This window comes from Hippoglossus hippoglossus, chromosome 9 (genome assembly GCF_009819705.1).
Source record: "Hippoglossus hippoglossus isolate fHipHip1 chromosome 9, fHipHip1.pri, whole genome shotgun sequence".
In the NCBI taxonomy this organism is placed as follows: Eukaryota; Metazoa; Chordata; class Actinopteri; order Pleuronectiformes; family Pleuronectidae; genus Hippoglossus; species Hippoglossus hippoglossus.
In genome coordinates this window covers 5230538-5253672 of record NC_047159.1, presented here as the reverse complement: position 1 = coordinate 5253672, position 23135 = coordinate 5230538, and the positions used below count along the sequence as shown (strand labels likewise).

Sequence of the window (23135 nt, the reverse complement as noted above, 5' to 3'; positions counted from 1 at the left end):
GTTTTTATTTCTGCACAATTCTGCCTTTCCATCCTCTTCAAACTATATTTAACTTGGAATTTAATACAATGGATGTGTTGTGAGTCAAAACACATCATTTTTAATTAGAATATCCATATTTTGACAGGGTTGGGATCAGTTTAAACCAAATTCCAGCTGGATTTTATTTCTCTCTACACTGCAGTTTATAGTAAAGAAGATTATCTTGCAATTAAAGGGAGGAGAAAACTAATAAATGGGGATAAAATACAACTATACTCTGGATAATCTTTTATCCCTTTTATTTAACTATGGAGTGCTTTATTGTATTATAGGTTAATTCAAATCTAATATACAATAATGTTTTAACTTAAGAATAAAAATAATCTAATGAAAAAATTATATCTGCAGTAAAACAGAGACAAATCAGTTATGTAAGAGGCAAATATATGAGTTTAGAATTGTGTGTTACTTTACCTTTATGGGTTTGTGGCTTTTGATTGACATTCATAGAAAATGATTTAGTGAAGAAAAACAGAAACCTGTCATCACCAACATCACATTAAATGTTGCCAAACCACATGACGGTAAAACTTTACCTTTAAACCAACTAAAGAAACTTCTTCCTGTTGCTCCACCTCAGGCGTGCACTGTGAGATCAACATGGACGACTGCAACCCGTTCACCGACCCCGTCACCAAGGAGCCCAAGTGCTTCAACAAAGGCAAGTGTGTGGATCGGGTCGGGGGCTACCACTGCATCTGCTCCTTGGGGTACGTCGGGGAGCGCTGCGAGGGGGACGTCAACGAGTGCCTGTCCAACCCGTGTGACCCGCGGGGCACGCACAGCTGCATCCAGCTCACCAACAACTACCGCTGCGACTGTCGCACCGGATACACGGGTAAGAGAGCCGGAGGTCAGAGGTCATACAGTATGTTAACATGTGCTCCACCTGCTCATATTCTTATGGTTCGAGTTAACTTCAGTCCATTTTAAACTGTCGGGGAAACACTGGACCTCTTTTCTTTTTACTTTATGAGGTTAATTCAGATTAATTAAGTTATTTTTCTAGTGTTGCTTATGGCCTGTAAACAACATCTGCAGATACAGATGTTGCTTTAATTGGCATTTACATTTCTTGTTACTTACAGCCAACGTACACACATATACCTACTCTTACTCTACGCTTTACAATAACGGTTTACAGTATACATATAGTAAAGTATCTAAAAGACATTTTATGTGCTTTTAATATCAAGTAAATATGGATTGTAATCAATAACAGGAAATGTGAGGATGGTTTTAAAATTTTAAATAATATTCTTTTTGTGTGGCTCCTCTGTAGGTCAGCGCTGCGACACGGTGTTCGATGGCTGTAAGGGGAAACCTTGTCGTAACGGAGGGACCTGTGCTGTCGCCAGTAACACGCCACACGGCTTCATCTGCAAATGTCCTCCTGTGAGCAACCACACACACACACACACACACACACACACACACACACACACACACACACACACACACACACACACACACACACACACACACACACACACACACACACACACACAGATCTTTGTCACTTGTTACGACATTGTAGGCTAATAAATCAATCATTCATTGCCTCTAACTACGTGATACACAGCCTAACCCCGACCTTTAACCTGACCTCCTGTTAGGGCTTCACTGGCTCCACGTGTGAGTACGACGCCCAGGCCTGCGGCAGCCTTCACTGTCGCAATGGAGGCACCTGCATCTCCGGCCACAAGAGCCCCAAGTGTCTGTGCACCCCGTCGTTCACCGGGCCCGAGTGCCAGTATCCCACCGACAGCCCCTGTAACTCAAACCCCTGCTACAACGGCGGCACGTGCGAGTACACCTCCGAGGCGCCGTACTACCACTGCGTCTGCCCCACGGACTTCAACGGCCTCCGCTGCCACATCCTGGATTACAGCTTCCTGGGAGGATTCGGCCACGACATCCCGCCGCCGTCGGAGGTGGAGGTCGAGTGCGGGATCCCGCAGTGCAAGGAGCACAAGCACAACAACTTCTGCGACGTGCTCTGCAACAACCACGAGTGCGGCTGGGACAACGGCGACTGTTCGCTCAACTTCAACGATCCGTGGAAGAACTGCTCGGCCTCGCTGCAGTGCTGGCGCTACTTCAACAATGGGGTGTGCGACTCGCAGTGTGATAACGCCGGCTGCCTGTACGACGGGTTTGACTGCCAGAATCTGGAAGGTCAATGCAAGTAAGTGACCTTCAATTGAAATGTATTTGTTGTGTTTTAAGCTGCTGATTAAAAGAGCATCTTCTTTTATACACTGGCTCTAGCAGATAAAAGCAGATCTTAAAAACCTTGTTTCATTTTGTATTTGACAGATTTAGGTGCTAACCTCTTGACACATTTTTCTCTAAAATGTCTGGATTGCATTTTCCTAATCCAGGATTTTAATCCAGAAATTGGATTGCTCAATATATATATATTTTTTTACAGTAAACCAACAGTTTCATTACAGAAGCAGCCCAGGACACAAATACATGTCAGTCTCTGCGCCTGCCCTTTTGTCCCATTCTTCTAAACACAATATCTGGCCCACAAAATATATTTTTGGCCTCATGAACGTGATGTTTCAAGTCTGCCTCTAGGGAATCCCTTCATATTTTGACCAGTTATCACATGGACTCAAAGATGAAGTGATTGGCTTTCAGTGGTCAAAGGTCAAAGGTCACGGTGACCTCATATGAGTCTGGGAAAAATATTTGTGTAGACTAAACCTGCACTGACGGCGAACACTGACAATCACACTCACAGTAAAACTCGCTCAGTTTCATTACAAAAGCAGGACACCATTGCAACTGTGTCTATTTCTTAAACAATTTCTATCTTTCTTATACTAAATATGCTCCATGCACGGAAACACATAATGATCCTCACGTCCACATTACAACACCCCTAACCTGTGCTTCCCCCCCCCCCCCCAGCCCTCTGTATGACCAGTACTGTAAGGACCACTATGCCGACGGCCACTGTGACCAGGGCTGCAACAACGCTGAGTGTGAGTGGGACGGCCTGGACTGCGCCAACAACATGCCGGAGAAGCTAGCGGTGGGCCAGCTGGTGGTGGTGGTCCACATCGCGCCCGAGCTGCTCCTCAGCAACTCCTCTGCCTTCCTGCGCGAACTGAGCCGCGTGCTCCGGACCAACGTGGTGCTCAGGAAGGACAGCAAGGGCGAGGTGATGGTATATCCGTACTACGGGAACGAACACGAGCTGAGGAAGTACAACGTGAAGCGCTCGGTGGACTCGTGGTCGGAGGCTCCCGCCAAGGTGCTGGACGTGGTGAAGAGGAGCCTGTACGATGCGGCAGGAGGGAGCAGGAGGATGAGGAGGGAGCTGGATCACTTACAGATTAAAGGGTGAGGAAGAGTATTCAAAATGTTTCCTGCACTGACATTTTTTGATTATTTTCCTCGGTTGTTGGCTTAATATGACGCGCTGTCTCTGTGCTGCCCTTTAGTTCCATCGTGCACTTGGAGGTGGATAACCGTCAGTGCTTTCAGCAGTCCACCGAGTGCTTCCAGAGCACCAACGATGCTGCCGCCTTCCTCGGGGCTCTGGCCTCCAGTGGAAAACTGGACGTCCCCTACACCATCAAAGCTGTTTTCAGTGAGTACACTTTATAAAAGTCTAATACATTTAAAGAAAAGCTCTTTTCAATTCTGCTGAAGTGTGTTTTTTTTTATGCATTTGTTTCTGCTCATCTCTGAAAATCAATCATCAGACAGACTCCTGAAACTTGTTAAAACTTCTTCTTAAAATTAATTTGAACTGAAGTCTGGGGAGATTATTTCTTTCTAGTCAGCAATTCCCAATAGACCAAAGCCAACAATTGATTCAATCAAATTCAATGATCCCAGTGACATTCCTTGTATGAACTGCATAATATATATATTCTATTAAGATTCACTTCAACATAAACCTTCTTGCGGCTGGAAGCACAAAATGAGTTTCAACCTTCTGCTTACAATTATCCCCAACAAATTAATTATTTACTTCTGTTTGAGTAATGTTTACTAAAAACTACATTATGTTGCCGTTTAAGATCAGATGTAATAAAATAAAATCCTTTGTTAGTCCCAAATTGGAGAAATTTGCTTTTTTTTTCAAAAATTGGAAACATCTGCAAAAAAGTAATTAATAAGTAAGATAAATAATAATAGAGTTATAGAAACATAAGTAAATCTAGAAATAAAAATGAAATCATAACAGAAATATAAAAAATAGCGATAATATGTACAACCTTAACAGGATTGTACATATAAAGATATTGAGATTGTTTAAATTAGAGTTTATTTGAAATTACACCTGAGTTAATTTAAAGTGTACATGTCCGTCAGAATTCTGGTTTGAGAGAAATATCAGGACTTGAGTTTAACTGTGATGGCACCAATTTTAGATTTTGTGGCTGTCAAAAAATTCCTGAGGATAACATCTTCAGTGGGAATAAATTGACATGGTGCCACAGACATGGAAGTTTGAGAGACCACAACAAAACCAGAGAATGTCACCATCCTCGTCCTTTAAACAGCATTTGCACAACCAAAATAATTTACCTTTAATGCACAACTCAAACTAGTTCAAAGAGTCTGGTCATTGATTTTCATTTGAGAATAAACCAAAGGCGTCTTGTTCTGGTAGGAGAAAAAAAATCAAACAGCCAGAAATGAAGAATAAAACCGAACTGAATGTTTTTCAGTCTGATCAGTTGTGATGTAGAATCAATTTTCTGTGAATCGGCCGAAACGTTGCTATGGTTCATTAAAGGCCTCGTTTTCATGGTGACACGTACAAACTCATACACGAGTGGATGAGACACGTGCGCTTTTCACGCTCAAACGCAAAGTATCAGCTGCGCCCTCTGGTCGGGTCCTAACCCTGCTGCTCTTTGATTGTGTATTTGTTATGCAGCAGTGAACAAATGCAATTGTGAATCTCATGGCCTAAACAATCAATCCTTCCCTGGTTGTGTAAATCCACTGGCTTCGGGCTCCAAAATGGTTAATTGCTGCAAATCAACTCCACCAATCCCCTCCTCACACAGAGTAACACTCCATCTCCGTCTTTCTCAGACATGTACACGTTTACGTCCGCAGATAACACACTCATGCACATGCACACGCTCGCACACTTCATCCCACAGTGTGAGGGGCTGCTGCAACCTTCACCTCGCTGAATGTAATACCAGGACTTAATGCATCTCTGAGGGTTTAGGTTGGGGGAGTTTATCATTTCAAAATCGTTAGTGGAAAAAAAAAAAAAAAGAGAAGGGGAAAAATTGATCGGGAGTGTGCTAGAAGTTGGGAGTCTTTGTTATCTCGAAAATCCTAATAAATCCTTCGTCTTTACAGCTTAAAGCGCGTGCAGTAATTTGAAGTTCATTAATCCCCCTCCTTTTTTTCTCTTAAAGAAGAAATGGTAAAGTTGTCTCCTGGTACCCTAGGTTGAAAAGGGAGAGAGGAGGTGGTGCTGGTGTTCTCCTTTTCCCCTCTTTCTTTTTTTTTTATCACGCCCCATCCCTGTTTTTTTTTTTTCTTTTCTGAAAAGTGGTTAGCAATTCTGATTATTACTGAATAGGTAGTGGAAGCTAGCTTTACCAACGGTGAGGACCGGCAGTCAGTTTGTGGAGCTTCCTGCTGGTTGCGGTGTGTTTTTCGGGGAGCGGGAGCCGCGGGGGCGAAGAAGAGCCGGACTCGCTCTGCTCCGGCACTCGGGCTGATCCTGGGCGTCCACGTCTTTTCCCTCGTGACCATGTTGTCCCTGTTCCTACCAGGCGACGTGGACCAAAAGCTCTCACCGAACCTCTACCCCATCTACCTGGTCCTGGGCGGCGTCGGGATACTGGCCTTCCTCGGAGTCGGGATGGTGGCTGCCCGAAAGCGGCGCCATGAGCACGGGCGCCTCTGGCTCCCCGAGGGCTTCAAGACCACAGAGACCAGCAAGAAGAAGAGACGTGAGCCTGTCGGAGAGGATTCAGTGGGATTAAAGTAAGTTTCGGTTTATTCAGCGGCGGGTACCTGTTTCTGTGCGGGTCGGGCGAGGGGCTGGTTCTGAAGGACAAAATGGGTCCAACTGGTGATCAGTCAAAATTTGGAAAAGGAGGGTGTTGCCCGGATCATTAATGATAATGATATCGCAGGTTCTCATTAATTGACTTGCTGGGGCAGAGGGGTGGGGTGTGGATTCAATCAATGCTTTTGTTTTTCGGCATTGCTGCACCATTAGCGGCGGGGGGCTCGGATGAGATGGAGGCTGTAGAGTACGAGGATCTTTACTGGGTTTGCTGCTTCTTCACAGGCCACTGAAAAACACTTCGGACATTTCGCTGATGGATGACGCCCAGACGGATTGGGGCGAGGACGAGCCTTCGGACGCAAAGCGCTTCAGGGTGAGGAGACGGAAACACAAACTGAGATTTTAAAGATTTCATTTATACTTAATTTGAATTTTATGCCACTTAAAACTTATTCCAAAAAAAATACTCAGGAAATATAGATTTTTCCAATATGGGATTTAAAAAATACTTTCTTGTGAATTTTCAATTTTCCAGATTTTTTTATAATGTCATCAAACTAAATTGAATTATACTGTGATTTGATTGAAACTCTCGTGCTCAGCTCCAGTTGTCTAACCTCTTGCTGTCCCCGTTCCAGCAGTTTGACGAGCAGGCGATCCTGGAGGTGGACGACCAGACGGACCACCGCCAGTGGACCCAGCAGCACCTGGACGCCGCTGACCTGCGCGTCCCCTCCATCGCTCCCACACCCCCTCAGGGCGAGATCGAGAACGACTGCATGGACGTCAATGTCCGGGGACCAGGTGGGATGAAGGCTTAACATATTACATACATATTAAGGAAATCAAAGGGGATTCTGTGCTTGTGGGTTTGGATCTAATTAGATCAAATTCTCCTATTTTTACAAAGAATAATATTATTTCCACACAATCATAATTGTGTTGGAAAATATTAATTAAATCAGTCTAATTTGTGACTTTCTCAAGAAGATTTAATGTAAAAGAAAGGAAAATTATTTCTAAAATGCGCTTTATTTATTTATTTATTTCTTGCTTGTTTTTTGAAACACTGGATAATTTTTTCTCTTCAAACCTTTAAAAAAATGTAAATAATTTGAGATGGAAAACTCACTCGTTAGCGGAACTGATATTAACTTATGTGCCAAAGCTTGTGATATTGATCAAGGGGTGAAAGTTTTTGAGTAAACATTTCTAGTAGTGTGTGTGTGTGTGTGTGTAGATTGATTCACGCCTTTTCTAAAGGAACATTTCACGTTTCTTGTGTGTTCAATGTGTGTGTGTGTGTGTGTGTGTGTGTGTGTGTGTGTGTGTGCACATGAGTGTGTGTAATCGCGCATGTAGGAGTTGCTAAAGCCCCATGTCCTCAGGGTAAAGGATCTTCTTCAAAGCAGCCGACTGGAAGCCAGGCGCCTGAGGGAAAACACTCATTCCTGATCAGATTAATCATTTGACCAGTAATGGGCCTCTGTGTTTTTTTTCTGTTCCACATTACAAAACCCAATGAAGGCATCAAATGCAAAAACCTAATTTTGTAATAAGTGCCAAATTCCCTGAACAAAAGCTATGAACAATCAAAGTAACGGGGTTAAGAACTTGAGAGCACACTTTTTTCCCCCCCGCCGGGGATCGATGCACTTGAATCGACCAAATCTGCGAGATCTGGGGCTTGGGATCCTTTTGAAGAGGAGAAAACGAATCCGAGGCGACTGACAGGGCTGCCTCTCACAGTTAGATATGAATGTTTGGGTTTTGCAGCAGCCTAGCTTTGACAAGCCCCGGCCTCTATCCCCCCAGCTTCGCTTTCCCTCAGAAGCCTCTCCTGTGCCGAGGCCTTGATCAGAATCCGTTATCGAAAGGAGAGCTGTGATGATTCAACCCAGGCAAAAGTGTCAAATCCACATTCGATTTGTTTGTTGCCTTGTTTTGATCTGGCGGATGCTTTGAAGTGCAGCCTCTTCTCTTCTTGTAGCAGCTCGCTGGCTCGGTGCTGACCACGCAGTCCGTTACCTGCAAGGCGCCTCTTCTCATATCCCCCTCTCCTCCCTCTCCCCCAGATGGATTCACGCCCCTGATGATTGCGTCCTGCAGCGGGGGAGGTTTAGAAACCGGCAACAGCGAGGAAGAGGAGGACGCCTCCGCCAACGTGATCAACGACTTCATCTACCAAGGTGCTAACCTCCACAATCAGACTGACCGTACGGGTGAGACCGCTCTTCACCTGGCCGCCCGCTACGCTCGGTCCGACGCGGCGAAGCGCCTGCTGGAGGCCAGCGCCGACGCCAACATCCAGGACAATATGGGCAGGACGCCTCTGCACGCTGCTGTGGCAGCTGACGCCCAGGGGGTTTTCCAGGTGAGCTCTCATGTGCCAAATTAATTACATACATTTAAACATACAATATGAATTCTTTATTTCTGTGTCATGCCAATGTATTTGTTTCATCCCTTTTTGGGATTACAAGACGCTCCTAATTTACAAAAATGTACATCTTCTTCCAGTATTACAACTGCAAAACATGTGGAGAAAAAAAAGAGCAGACTCACACAAAACAAGAAGAGAAATCAAAACAGAACTTTTTCATTTCTATAAACAGTTTTTATCCTCTTCTCCCAGGCTTCCTACAGATAACTGACTAATTGATATGTTTCATACATAAACAGACAACTCTTTGTGCTTTATCGATATTTAAAAAATCTTATAAAACAGAGCATCTCGCAGTTCAAAACGATTTCCCAGGTGGTATAGTTGATGTATTTTACTGAAATTAAAACAGGATCGTTCAATTACAACTGTTTAATGTTTTATGATGTACAAATACGATGTGATGACTTGCTGATGAATTTGTTTTATGGTTCTGTTAATTGTGTTTTAGATTGTTTGTCAGAGTAAATAAGAGGTTTTGTGAAGTTGTGATTCTCGTGTTTTGATTGTTTTCTGAGAATTTGTGGGCTAAACAGTAAATTTGTTAATCCACAGGAAGTTGGTAGTTAAATCCCAAATAAAGTAAAGCTGTCAAATAACACAGACAAAAATTACCAAAGGTTAAACTTACTTCAAATTATTCACAGTGTACTTTGTCCATTTAATGTTTGAAAACCTTGAAATTTCCATTGGATAATATTAAGATTAAATGTAATTATTGTGTGTCTGTAGATTCTGATAAGGAACCGCGCCACAGACTTGGATTCCCGTATGCATGACGGCACCACACCCCTGATCTTGGCGGCCCGGCTGGCGGTGGAGGGTATGGTGGAGGAGCTCATCAACTGCCACGCTGACGTCAATGCAATCGATGATTTCGGTAAAGGACCTAAAACTCTTAGAAAACTTCTTAGTCCTGAAAAAAAGCCTCAAATGAAGATTCGATAACCTTTTTTTTGTCTTCTCAGGTAAATCAGCTCTACATTGGGCTGCAGCTGTAAATAACGTTGAGGCTGCTATTGTGCTTCTTAAAAACGGTGCCAACAAGGACATGCAAAACAACAAGGTGTGAAAACAATCTGTCTCTTCTTCCTCTTTGTGCTGTAAAACGACAGGGAAGCATATTTCTGAAACATTATAACCTTGTGCATGTGAGAATCTCTTAACGTGTGGATTCCCTTTCTCTCTGCCTCAGGAGGAAACACCTCTGTTCCTGGCTGCCAGGGAGGGAAGCTACGAGACCGCCAAGGTCTTACTGGACCACTTCGCCAACAGGGAAATAACTGACCACATGGACCGGCTGCCCAGAGACATTGCACAGGAGAGAATGCATCACGACATCGTGCGTCTGATGGACGAGTACAACCTGGTACGAAGTCCTCCCATGCATGTAGGGTCTCTCAGCACCACTTTGTCGCCCCCTCTTTGCTCGCCCAACGGTTACCTGGGCGGCATGAAGCAGCAACACTCTCATGGTCAAGGCAAGAAGGCTCGCAAGCCCAGCACCAAGGGCATCGGCTGCAAGGACGGCAAAGACATGAAGGCGAAGAAGAAGATTTCCCAGGACGGGAAGTCCGGGAACCTCCTGGACAGCTCGGCTGTTCTGTCACCCGTTGACTCGTTGGAGTCTCCTCACGGCTATGTTTCTGACGTGGCCTCGCCGCCCATGATGACCTCACCTTTCCAGCAGTCGCCATCTGTATCCCTGAACCATCTGCAGGGTATGTCTGACCCACACCTGCCTGTAAACCACATGGTGATGCCAAACAAGCAGGAGCTGGCTCGCATGCAGTTTGACCCGCTTCCTCCACGTCTCACCCATCTGCCCGTGTCTGGCTCCGGTGGCCAGGGCGCCATGAACGGCCAGTGTGATTGGCTGTCCAGGATGCACGGCAACATGGGCCAGCAAGGCCAGTTCAACCCTATGAGGGGAGGTCCCGGCAGTCAGGGAGGTCTGCACCAGGGAGGCCAACACGGGTTGATGACCGCCCTCCACAACGGCCACACCGCCACCAGCCTGTCTCAGATGATGACCTACCAGGGGATCCAGGGCACCAGACTGGCTCCGCAGCCCCTCATCATGCAGCAGCAGGCTCAGCAGATGCAGCAGATGCAGAACCTGCAGCAGCTCCAGCAGCAGCAGCAACAACAGCAGCAGCAGCAGAACATCCAGCTGCAGCATCAAAACTCAAACAGCGCCAATAGCCAGAGCTTCATCAGTGGTGAGCTGAGTTCTCCGGAGCTCCAGCAGGGCACAGGCAGCTCCAGCATGCCCATCCACACCATCCTGCCACAGGAAACCCAGATCATGCCCTCCGCCATCAACCAGTCAATGGCCAGCACCCAGTTCCTCACCCCACCCTCCCAGCACAGTTATTCAGGCCCCATGGACAACACCCCAAACCATCAGGTCCAGGTGCCTGACCACCCCTTTCTAACGCCCTCCCCCGGCTCCCCCGATCAGTGGTCCAGTTCCTCACCTCATTCCAACCTGTCCGACTGGTCAGAGGGCATCTCGAGTCCACCGACGAGCATGCAGGCTCAGATTGGACATATACCTGAACAGTTCAAATAAAGAGCATGCGTCTTTCTGCCCAGAAGAGCTGCTCTCTATTTTTTTATACAAAAAAGGCACTCTGTGAAAAAAAAATGAGAAAAAGGGCAAAGTTGTAAACAAGATTTAATAGGACTTTTTTTTATATGCTTTCATACTAACAGCAACACCTGCTTTTCATCCATTATTTTTATTTATTAATGTCTTATTTTATTTATACACATTGCCTGCTTACAGAAATTTCGGGGATCCATGGTGTTGGGTTTGTACGCAGGACAGAGACGGTCTTTTAGAGACTCTTTTCTTTTAGTGCTTTTTTTTTCTGCAGTGAAGTCGCAGCATACACACTGGGTATTTATTTCCTCGAGGACTTTTAGTCTTTGCCTTTTTTTTCATATGATTTCTCATTCTTTGTTTATATTGATATTTTTTTTGTATAATCTTGTTTATAAAGAAAAATTGTGATTAAGGGGCATTTTATAGAGCACATTTTATGTTTCAGTGTTATTTCAATTCGTGGTTAAATGTGGGAAATCTTCTAGTCAGCAAGTGGAGAAAGTTAGCGGAGGATATGTCCTGTGTTTCAAGCACAAGTCCTTTTCCCCTTTTAAAATATTATGTGATTCTTAGTTACACTCTAGAGTTGTGTACATTTCCTGAATCGGTGGAACAGCGTTGCGTTGAGCCTCTAGATTTGATTGCATTCATACGTAGAGATGTGGTGGAGATGTGATGCGGTGTACAGTATACAGCCATCTTGGAGATTGGCGGTTAAGACAGGCTTGAGTATCTGCTGGTCCTGTGGTGTTGGAGAACTGGCCGGTCGGCCACAGTGTATGTTGATGTCCAGAGGGAGCAGGAAACTTCATTTTCCCCCGTCCCTCCTATTAGTTTGAGCCTATGGCTGTGTTCAACCTTTTGTAAATATGTTCCCGTGTAAGCAAGATTTTGTTTAAGAAATCTGATGTCTTAAGCATGCAATTTTGATCTGGTCTCGCACCAGTCAACAGCCTCTAAAATATCAAACAGAACAGAATATATATATTTTGTATTTTACTGTCCCTTATGCATAAATAAATTGGAATTATATACAAATAGATACAATATATTGTTAGGCGACATTTTTCTCATAAAAAAGAAAAAACATAATAAATATTGAGGTTTTATAAACTGATATTTATTTACTGTTCTGTAACACAAAAATCCACTGAGGCATCCATCTGTGTATGTTATGAAATGTTTTTGTTACACTTCAGTAAAATGGGGAAAAGAAAGTTTGTTGGATAAGTTCTCAGTTGTGTTCTCCAGTATCATTTGGAAATTGTTCTGATTTAACAAAAAAAACATATGGTTGTAGTGAAATTGTAATATCTGCAATATGTTTCCTTCCTCTCAAAGTTATGATTTGCAAGAAATGTATTTTATCTTTTCATTTTCTATCTGTAAAAATGTTCCTTGTTATAATAAAGGGCACGTGTGTGTCTTAAATGCAAAAGAACCGTCTTTTTTTCCTTTAAATTATGATAAAGGCCTCTAAAGAGTAATATTTTATGTTTGATTGTTTTATCCTTAAAGAAAGCTAAGGATTACTAACACAATCATAGATCCAGTAAAATAGTCACAGTATTATCTTCTGTAATACTTTCTCCCCAATATAAAGTAGCAACTCATTTTTGCATTTGCTGATTGGCCGACTATCATTTTACTTAGTGTGTCTCCATCTAGTGGTGCAACATTTCATGTACTTTTAAATCCAGCTGCAGCATCTATGCAATTTGTACATTTTGAAACAAATCTCCACTATTTACCTTCTAGGGGAAAAATAAGGTACCACACCCAAGTTACTGTTTTCAACAGGTATAATCTTTCTATGATTATGTTTGAATTCCATCTCGGTCCAGGTTAGTTGTGCGATCATATAAATAAACACCTAAAAAAGATTTTAGAATATAGGATAGATAAGATGGAGACTATTCATTGTATGTTTGAAGGTCTACTGTATTTATTAGGATGCCAACCACCAGTTGATGTTTGCAGATGTTGGCATCATTTGTTGACAAACCTTGTGCTTCACGACATTGTGACTTACAAAAAAAGGCATGCTTAATTAATCAATAATGTAACTCTTTCATTAAATTATGTGATCTAGACATTCTTATGACAGGTTAAGAACCAAATTAACAATAGAAGCAAGACATTGTAGTTTTGACAATAATTTCTTTGATTGGTTGGTTAGTTAATTGGTCTATAAAATGTATAATGACAAATATGAACCGAAATTGATCCCAAATGGGAACAATGGAAAGATTTTGGCATTTTTGCAATTATGTGAATTAATTTTCTCATCACTGCAGCTCTAGATGGTATTAATCATGTAGAGACAACAAAGTGCAGATGTGGTGTTTTAACACAAAATCTTATTCATAGCTGTTCACAAAATTATCTATAGTTAATTATTTGATTTATTTACAACCACATACTTACAACTGTACATACAACATAAAAGACAACAGTAGATTTTCAATGAAAAGGTTAAAAAAATGAGGTGAGATAGAATCATTTTACATGTATGAATGTACACTTTATTGTATATTTTGGATTATATATCAAACTAATGTATTATATATTTCTTCACGACCTTTTACTGTTGTATAATAATATTTTTGGGAATAATCACGGATTATTTGTGCATTTTATTCTGTGTTTGTGTCATTTTCATTGGATATTGAGTTAAACAGGCAAAAACAAATAGTTGATAAATAATCATTTTACATGTATGTATGTAGAATTTATTGCATATTTTGGATTATATATCCTAAACTAATGTATCATATATTTCTTCACGACCTTGTACTGTTGTATAATCATATTTTGTGGGATAATCACGGATTATTTGTTGCATTTTAATCTGTTTGTGTCATTTCCACTGGATTTTAGAGTTGACAGCGACAAAGAGAAAGACTACGACTCCCATGATGCACCGCCGTGGCAGCAAGTTGAAGTTCAAAGTTCGGCCGCTACAGTGGAAACAGGCTGCTCGCTGGCTGCCCCGCTCGCGTGTCAACACCGGGAAATAAACCGACTTGGCGGACACAGCAACCGGCGGCCACCGCCCCGAAGCCCCGCAGAGGAACCCGGACATGTCCCCCCGCTGACCGGCGGCCGCTCTCGCTCCGCTGTCGGCGGACTGACACAACAAACGGCTAGCTAGCTGGGCGCTAACCGCTAGCACGCTTAGCTTGCCAGGAGCACATAGCAACTGCGGCTTGCTAACGTCACCACCGCCGCCGCCACCGCCGCCGGGACCCCGGTCGTGTTTACCGCCGCTATGTTCGTCCAGGAGGAGAAGATATTCGCCGGGAAGGTGCTGAAGATACACATCTGCACCATGGACGGCACGGAGTGGCTGGAGGAGGTGACGGAGGACACCACCGTGGACAAACTGAAGGAGAAGTGCTTGAAACATGTAGGTGCACCAGGGTTGTGTGTCCCCCCCCGTCCCCCCACCCCCTGTGTTTGTCCTGTCACCAGCGGTCCATCGTGTCCTCTGTGTAAAGTGTCAGTGGGTTTGTATTTATAGTAACTGGGTAGACTCTGCTATTTATAATTTAGCAGGTTGGCCGCCCCCCCCCCCCCTTCTCATGCTAGCTGCGGCTAACGCTACACACTTTACCCCCTTTTACTGTCCGGAGAGCCCGGCTATTATTACCCAAGCCCGTCTCTCCTCTCCTTCTATGGCCCAAGGCATCATCTGCAAGTGCGGCTCTAATGTGTGTTTCGCATGACAACGTGGGACAACACACAGATCCGATAACACGTTGTGTGACACCACAACGCGTGAGGATGGGAGTTGAAAGTGAATATCGCATTCCGGGCTTGTGTCAACAGAGTGTAGGGGCTGAGCAAAGGAAACGATATCTATAATTATCGCGATATCATTTTCAATCGATGGCGATATATCAGAACTTGTGTTGCTTTTTTCTACTCGCTCGTGCAGTCATCCCCTGCCACTGCACTTTATAACATTTGTTTATCAAATGTTGTCATTCTTTACTACTGAAGACGAGTTGTGTCATGGGACATTTATTATGATAATTATCGATATTGGCTATAAACGTTTTTATCTTGATAATGTTTTCGGCTATATCGCCCAGTCCAATTATAAAGTTATCAAGTATTCTTCAAATCATTTAATCAAAAATCAGATAACACTAAAAACACAATTCCCCAGGGTCTCAGATGAAGCCTGCAACTGAATTGTCTTTTTTTCATATGAAATGTCCCTTTAGAGCTACAATCAGTTGTCAATTAACTGATTGAATGGATAATCATTCAATCAATCAAACAATCATCACGTGGATTAATCATGAAAGATAAAATGACCAATCTAAGATGTTCTCAACCTCAGTTTCAAATTTTCTCTGTTTTCAAACATCTGTATAATATTTGCGTGTTAGTTGGAGGAAACCAGACATTTGAAGCATCTTGGACTCGCAGAAACTGTGATGGATTTTATTTTTTACTATTTGACTATCTTACTATTTTACAGACCAAACGGTAAATGATTAAAATTAAAAGAAATATGCGTTACTTGTAGGTTTCTTTTGTTTACAATTATATGACTAAGAGAAAAGCATCAAATTATCTCTCGATATATGACTAAGAAGATTTATTGATTATCAAAATTGTTACAGATTAAGTGTCTGAGCTGATTTATGTTGTGCTTGTTTTGTAGTATGTACACGGAAGTCTAGAAGACCCCAAAACACTTACCCACCACAAACTTATTCATGCTGCTACAGAAAGAGTTCTCACAGACACTAAAACAGTCGCTGATGAAAATCTCAAAGATAAAGGTAAGTAAAGCCCAGTTTGATAATTTGTGTGACTATGTCATTAGTATCTTACACTGTTTTCCGTGAACTGAGCATGTTAAACATTTATTTTGTAGACGTTTTGCTGCTCATAAAGAAAAGACCCCCACCGACTGCTCCAAAGATGGCAGAAGTTAGTTCAGATGAAAAGGTGAGTTTATTCAACTTTCTATGAAGAAGATATAAAGCTTTTCCTTATCATGTTTCAAATTCTGCAAAACCGGCGTCAGAAAAGAGGGATCTTATTTTGCCTGTTTCTTTTCAACTCTTTTTGTTTTTTCACAGAAGAAACAAGATAACAAAGCTCCAGACAAAGATGCGATTCTTAAAGCCACCGGCAACCTCTCCACCCGCCACACTGACCGCACTGTTACCCAGCACAATATCAGAGATGTGAGAAGCTCAATATAATGAACTTATACTGTGAATAAGACTTTTAGTTGCAGTTTAAAATTGGAAGCATCAAAGTTGGTATTGATTTCTGACGTGTTTGTGTTTTTGTGTTGTTCCAGTTTCAGACAGAGCTCAGAAAAATCTTGGTTTCTCTCATTGAAGTCGCCCAGAAGCTTCTTGCCTTGAACCCTGATGCTGTTGAACTCTTCAAAAAGGCCAATGGTGAGCCACACAATCCCGTAAAACTCTTTCCAAGCATTTGTGTTTATGTGCTTTTTTAATATTAACCATCAAAGTCAGTGCATGGAAGCTCATATAGTGTTTTTCAGATCCTGACAGTTCCCATGTATTTCTCAGCCTGAGTAGCTGTCCTCTAATGTGTCGGTGTTTGTGTGTCTTGTAGCAATGTTGGATGAAGATGAAGAGGATCGGGTGGATGAAACGGCGCTTCAGCAGCTCACTGAGATGGGATTCCCTGAGAGCAGGGCCATCAAATCTCTCAGACTAAATCAGTAAGGCTGTACTTGTTAACTACAGTCATACTGCCATGTTCTAGTTTTAAAATACATCACTGTTACTATCTTTATGCTTGTCATCCACACTACTCTGGAGTTTCCCAAGTTTGGAAACTCTGTTCCATTTCAACTTGAAAACGCTGCGACTGTGATGTAGTATGTATGGGCAAAATGGAAAAAAATGATGCAGTCACCTGTATTTGCTTCCCGATTGGTTCTTATCAGTCACTCGGCTGTCATGGAGACAAAACGTTGTAAACACTGTGAACAACAGCTCCACCTCGTCATTGGTACAAGAAAAGAAATCCCTCGTCTTACTTTTCTCATTCTCAGTATTTTCTGTAAGTAAGCAACCGGCTGCAGAATAGACAAATCTGCTTCCTGCTGACACAGGCACAGGCCCAGTGTATGTGAATGATCACTAATAATCACTACATGATCACTAACGCTTGTGTGGACCCAAGTTAGTTTTAAAACAGAAACATATTGGTATGGATGTAGCTTAAATCCTCACAACTCCACACACTCAGCATTGTTATTATAATTTATATTGTTGAAAGCTGAAATCATTGACTTAGAAAGTATCCTAAGGAATTTGGATGGACTAGAGTCATCTGTTCTGGAGACATGTTATTTATTTTTTTCTCTCTCACCTCAATCTTCCCTTCTGCAGCATGTCAGTGACCCAGGCCATGGAGTGGCTAATTGAACATGTAGACGACCCCTCTATAGACACGCCACTACCAGCCCAGGACTCTTCTGGGTCGGCAGGAGCCACGGCAGGAGCCACGGCAGGAGCCACGGCAGGAGCCACGGCAGGAGCCACAGCAGGAGCCACGGCAGGAGCCACAGCAGGAGCCACGGCAGGAGCCACAGCAGGAGCCACAGCAGCTGCCACAACAGGCCCCGCAGCCGCAGCCTCAGCTTCCGCATCAGCCATCGCATCAGCCATTGCCTCTGCCTCCGCCTCTGCCTCTGCCTCTGCCTCTGCCTCCGCCTCCGCCTCCGCCTCCGCCTCCGCCTCAGCCTCTGGTCCCAACCTTCTCCGCAGCCTCTCCAGCCAGTCGAGCACAGAGGAGAGTGGCAGGCAGGACGAGCTCACGGAGATCTTCAAGAGGATCCGCAGGAAACGGGAGTTCAGACCGGACTCAAGAGTGAGTGGCTCTATCCAGTCGGAGCTTTCATTCAGAAATTTGACTATGACTTACTTTTCTAAAACTCATCTCAGCACTCACACCTGCTATGTTGAAGACAGGGTTCCCTTTACACACATTATACAGACTGTTTTGCCAATTGAGCTGATGTGCCTATAAACACTTAATCTTTCCTTTACTGTGTATATATCCCCGCAAATCGTACAGACAGGTCAGGACTCCTTTCTGCTGCAAAATGTAGAATTTGTTTTACCAGATACAAGTGTGATGACATTATATTTAAACCTGCATCATCAGTATTAAGTGTTGGTATCTTTGTGGCTACGTAGTGGTTTCAAATGTTTCATTTATAACCTTGTGTGTGTTCAGAGTCTCCTCTCTATAATTTAGGGTTTCCCCAGTAACGCTGCTACAGATTATCTCCAAAAATAGAAAGTGATTAAAATCCCATCTTCCGACATAAGGCTTCCACAGATGTTAATTTATCTACCATAGCTGCCATCTGAGAGGTTGTAACTCTTCTTTAGGTTCTTCTGCTGTGCACAAATAAGCTTTTTGTACCCAAGACACATGCTGGGCTCCATAGGACTTTGTTAATTAGACGGATCATGCAAACCTTTTATTTGTTTCTGCAGGCTGTCATTGCATTGATGGAGATGGGCTTTGATGAGAAGGAGGTGGTTGATGCCCTGAGAGTCAATAACAACCAACAGGATGCCGCGGTACGTTTACACATCCCTGACTGTTAATGTGTAATGTAAAAAAGAATTGACTTAATGATTTCACATTCTCCTTTGTTTAATTAACAAGCTCTAATGCGATTTGCACAGGTGGTGTTTGGCCCACTGCTGCAATTATCCCTTAAACAATTCCCAAACTTCCTGTGCTTGGTTTAACAGTAATGATCCAAATGAACTGCCGTGTTATGGTATGAAAATAAAAGCTAAAGACATCACTGTATTTTCAAAAAACAGACTGAGAAAGTTTCTTGCTGTTTTCCCCTCCTGCAGTGCGAGTGGCTACTGGGAGACAGGAAACCTTCTCCAGAGGATCTAGACAAAGGCATTGACACCAACAGCCCACTGTTCCAAGCCATCCTGGAGAATCCAGTGGTCCAGCTGGGTCTAACCAATCCCAAGACTCTGCTCGGTACAGTCTAGCCCAATTTAACTTAGATTTTACTAATGTGACCTCTGAGGGCTGCTTCACGACCCCAGTTTAGACAGGAACAATGTATTGTTAAGACATGACAGACATATCTTATGACATATGGACCAAGAAGCGTAAACATGAAGTCATATGGACTGACGGTTAAGTTTTAGTGGCTGTTATCATTCAGGGTGTCATGGACTCGCAGAACATGCCTTACTTTTTTTTAGGTTTTCTACGTATACATTCACAGGCTGCTGGTTTCTGTGAAATATATGTGTCACTAATGTGTCTCGTGTTTTGTGTGCAGCGTTTGAAGACATGCTGGAGAATCCTCTCAACAGCACCCAGTGGATGAACGACCCCGAGACTGGTCCCGTCATGCTCCAAATATCCAGAATCTTCCAAACACTCAATCGCACATAGAGCCTTTTGGTGACCCCTTTGTGTGACTGTGGCAGCTTGTGTGTGTGTGTGTTTGACCATATTGGGATACGTGTGTGTGTGTGTGTGTGGAAGTGCGTGTATCTCAGTAGAGACACATGTATTGTTTTTTTGCCTTGATAAACACAAAGCTGGAGGAGTCAGAGTATGAATAAAAATGTTATATATATAAATATAACTATTTATAACAGTACAGTAAAAACATATACAAAACAAATGTTAACATAAACATTATTATTACTGTAATAATAAAAGAATTGAGATTTACTATGTTGTTTTTACATTTTAATGAGAACAATTTATAAAGACAGACATGATTTATTTTATATAATTTCTCCTTGTGCAAAATGACATCAGAAATCAATTTGTTTACGGTTCAAAGAAAACTTCTTTTTTTTTGTATGTTCTGCAATATTTAAATATCAATTTACAGTTTTGTCTGTTTTAAATTGTTACTTTTCATCAGAGGGGAATGTTTGGAAGAATTCTGTCACTGTCATGTTTTTTCTCCCCCTTCTTTGTCTTGTTCTCCTCAAAAGAACTGCTTCTGTTAGAGAGGCTGATTGTCAGAGCTGCAGCGTTACCTCTCTCCGTTCACGCCTGCGAGGTCACTGTAGGTCGACTGTGTGAGAACATTTGTCCTTGGAGCTTCTTCGAGAATATTTATTTGACTTTCTGGCCTTTTAGAGGAAAGCTGTCCACTAAACTGTTTGTGTCTTAGTCATGTTTTTACAAGAAAACGATATATATATATATATATATATATATATAATAGGCTTGTGTGTTTTATTGTCGATGTGCTCTTGAATGTCATGTTATAATGTTGCGTTCATTTAGCACCTGTTGACGTCTGTGAATATCGCTCACTACAGCACCGAGAAGTTACAGAAGCAGATTTTTTTGTGTGTTATGTCTCAAAAGGCTGTAGTGGGATGCTGAATGAAACTAAACCTTATCAAAGGGGGTTTGTCTTTTTAATCTTTAATCCGAATTTTGAGGATTGCACGCTCACACTGGAGATGCAAGCGTCTACGACAAGCAACCAATGTCGGGTCTTCTGGTTTACTGGGTTTTCCTTTTCTCTTTTGAGAGCAATGAACATTTATGCTGTCAAACCAAACCGTCACTATGTAACCTGCCTTGGCATTAGATGTATCCTTTGAAAATACCCCAATATTTCTGTGCAATAGCGAGGACTTATGTTGACCTGTAAAGAAATATATTTGATTTGATGAGTGTGCACTGCAATGAGGCGTGTGTTATACAATATTAGCCTTTGCATTGAGCACTTAAACTCTCTAGCTACATCGAGGTGAACTTGGCTTCTCACTGTACAGGGGAGTTACAAAAAACAATATGGAGGACGGTGTGTTTTGCCAAGGTTTTGAGTGTTTTTATTCTATATTTAAAATGTGGTGTTGATGTGACTTTCTGCTCAGGGAGGCTGAGATTGTTTTTCTAAACCTGTCGTTACGGCAAACCTCTGCTCAACCCCCCCCACCCCCCACCCCCCCACCCCCTTCTAGTTTGACATCTGACAATGGCTTTAACTAATCCGCCTAGAACTTTGCTTATGAATGAGAGCACCACTGAAAAATGGTTTTGTAAATGCAATATTTGAAAAATATTTAAATGTTTTAGAGAGAAGTGTTTGTTTGAGCTATGTATTATTACATTGTTTATATCGGAGCCAAACTAGTTACTTGTTTTTGTGTTCATAACATTTTTAGCAAAACCTCGAAGCTAATCTACAAATGTGAACAAATTAAATGATTCAAATCTTGTTTTTACAAACCATTATAAAACGTACTCATAGACTCACAGGTCACAGTGTGATTTCAAGTTGTGTTTGAATGGAGGGTGAAGTCCACACAAGTCTCTGGAAGCCGGGCTGCTCTGGAGTGGACCCTTTATCTAGTCCACAGTGATCAACTGTTTTACCACCTCCATTCTTGTCACTGGAATGCATACAAATAATAATGGAGTTTTTATTTACCGCCCTTTTTTTCAAGAGCGTTGTCTTTCAGTCTGAGAGCAGAACTTATTGACTAATGCAAATTCAAATTTTGTTATACTTTCAATCAAAACCCTGCAATCACACTCAGATACTCCTGCTGGTGCTTAGATTTGCTCTTGTCCCCCCCTTGTGGTGGGTGTGTTAGCTTTACTTCTTTGAGAGTCCCGTACAGGGCGTTTATTTTAACCACAACGAGGGTGGGATTATGTCACGTGCAGGAAATCCATCCAAGCCACAAAATATCTGAGTGCAAGCACACAGTTTGAGTTCTAGCACAGCAGATCTAACCCTAGCAGGGGTTATTTGAGTGTGAGCGCAGGGTTTTGAGTGCAAGCATTACAAAATTTGATCATGAAATCAATCAGTCCAGCTCTCAAACTGAAAAACAATGCTTTTGAATAAAGACAGGGATCAAAAATACATAATGTCTCTCTTGAAATAGACACTGGGAGATTGCACGAGTTTTATAAAAATGCAGGCGTCAACAGGAACAGAAAGGAACAAAATTGGTTGAACTACTTATTGGATCAGTGAAGAGTGGTTGGAGTCACAGGTTATTGTTTTCACTCAGCTTTCATGCAGGACTGTACCAGATCAACAACCTATGCAATATACTCTCACAGTCTGTTCATTCAAACAGCCTCATGGCTACTGGCGTCCGAAACACTATCGCATTAAAGTTATTTTTTGTGGCTGTATTATTTGGATTCTGTGTGGTTTTTCGGTGACAAAGGCCGGGGCAGTAACCACGGTATAACCAGTGGTTACCACAGTGACCAAAGTTAGATGGGGGGTAAGTCCACACAGAGGGAGTAATGTCTTTACATTACATTTTATATTCACATGCATTTTGAGAATAGAGTCAAAATGTTGAGAATAAATTTCAAGATTTAAATAAGTGTACAAATTTATTATTACATTTTTCAACACTCCAGTACAGAAGAGAATCCAACCATACATTTTTATTTATTTATTTATATTCCAATAACAAACAAATCAACAAATGTCTCTCATTCAGCCTAAGAGAAGGACAGACAGACTCAAACACTGAAATGTTGTACCACATTTTACCACTAGATGGACTCATTGGTCAAAGTCACACGGACAACTCTTTAATCAACTTGTTAAACAAAAATCACAAATGTAAAAAAGAATTATAATCTGTGCTTTATCTTTGAAAATAAGAGAGTTACAGCTGGTTTATTATTAAAAACTCTTCATATACTGTTTCCTCAGGACCTTAGTTCATGATATGATATTAGATAGTTTGTGTGTGTGCATTTGTTTTCGATATGTTAACCTAAATGATTAGAAACGTGTTTATTAATTTATAAGTTTATTTCTTTCATCGACCAAACAAAAGGATTTCAATGCAAACACCAAATCTCAAATCTTGAATGAAAAGGAGCAGGAAGAATAATAATTCGGTTTTCCTGCTCTTTAATCAACTACTCAAACAAAAATCAAACGTATAAAATAATAATAATCTGTGCTTTATCTCTAACAATGACCGTTACTGGTTTATTATTGACAGTTC

The 23135-nt window shown here is 42.2% G+C and overlaps 2 protein-coding genes and 1 long non-coding RNA gene across 5 annotated transcripts in view; 2 read left to right on the top strand and 1 right to left on the bottom strand.

The window, feature by feature from the left end:
- Positions 1-12550, top strand: part of LOC117768146 (neurogenic locus notch homolog protein 1-like) — a 42258-nt gene extending 29708 nt beyond the window's left edge. For 2 of the 3 annotated variants that reach the window (XM_034596275.1, XM_034596273.1), the window contains exons 23-34: positions 623-880; positions 1325-1437; positions 1659-2230; positions 2965-3399; positions 3501-3649; positions 5814-6027; positions 6338-6428; positions 6694-6859; positions 8131-8429; positions 9231-9378; positions 9467-9564; positions 9694-12550. In XM_034596275.1, coding sequence (XP_034452166.1) covers positions 623-880; positions 1325-1437; positions 1659-2230; positions 2965-3399; positions 3501-3649; positions 5814-6027; positions 6338-6428; positions 6694-6859; positions 8131-8429; positions 9231-9378; positions 9467-9564; positions 9694-11073 — 3923 coding nt within the window. In that variant the 3' untranslated portion in view covers positions 11074-12550. The remainder of the gene's footprint in view (positions 1-622; positions 881-1324; positions 1438-1658; positions 2231-2964; positions 3400-3500; positions 3650-5813; positions 6028-6337; positions 6429-6693; positions 6860-8130; positions 8430-9230; positions 9379-9466; positions 9565-9693) is intronic. The other variant, XM_034596274.1, reaches the window with a different exon arrangement.
- Positions 4911-22410, bottom strand: LOC117768155. The gene is made up of 3 exons (XR_004615014.1): positions 21856-22410; positions 9287-9290; positions 4911-4921 (listed from the first exon to the last, which is right to left on the bottom strand). It is a non-coding gene; the product is annotated as an uncharacterized LOC117768155 (long non-coding RNA).
- ubac1 (UBA domain containing 1) lies at positions 14052-21226 on the top strand. Its single transcript, XM_034596306.1, has 10 exons — positions 14052-14518; positions 15788-15908; positions 16004-16077; positions 16212-16319; positions 16439-16541; positions 16723-16831; positions 17508-17988; positions 18624-18710; positions 18999-19137; positions 19448-21226. Exons 1-10 carry the CDS (start codon positions 14381-14383, stop codon positions 19561-19563), a joined length of 1476 nt encoding a protein of 491 aa, XP_034452197.1. The 5' UTR covers positions 14052-14380; the 3' UTR covers positions 19564-21226.
- Positions 22411-23135: the final 725 nt, after the last annotated feature.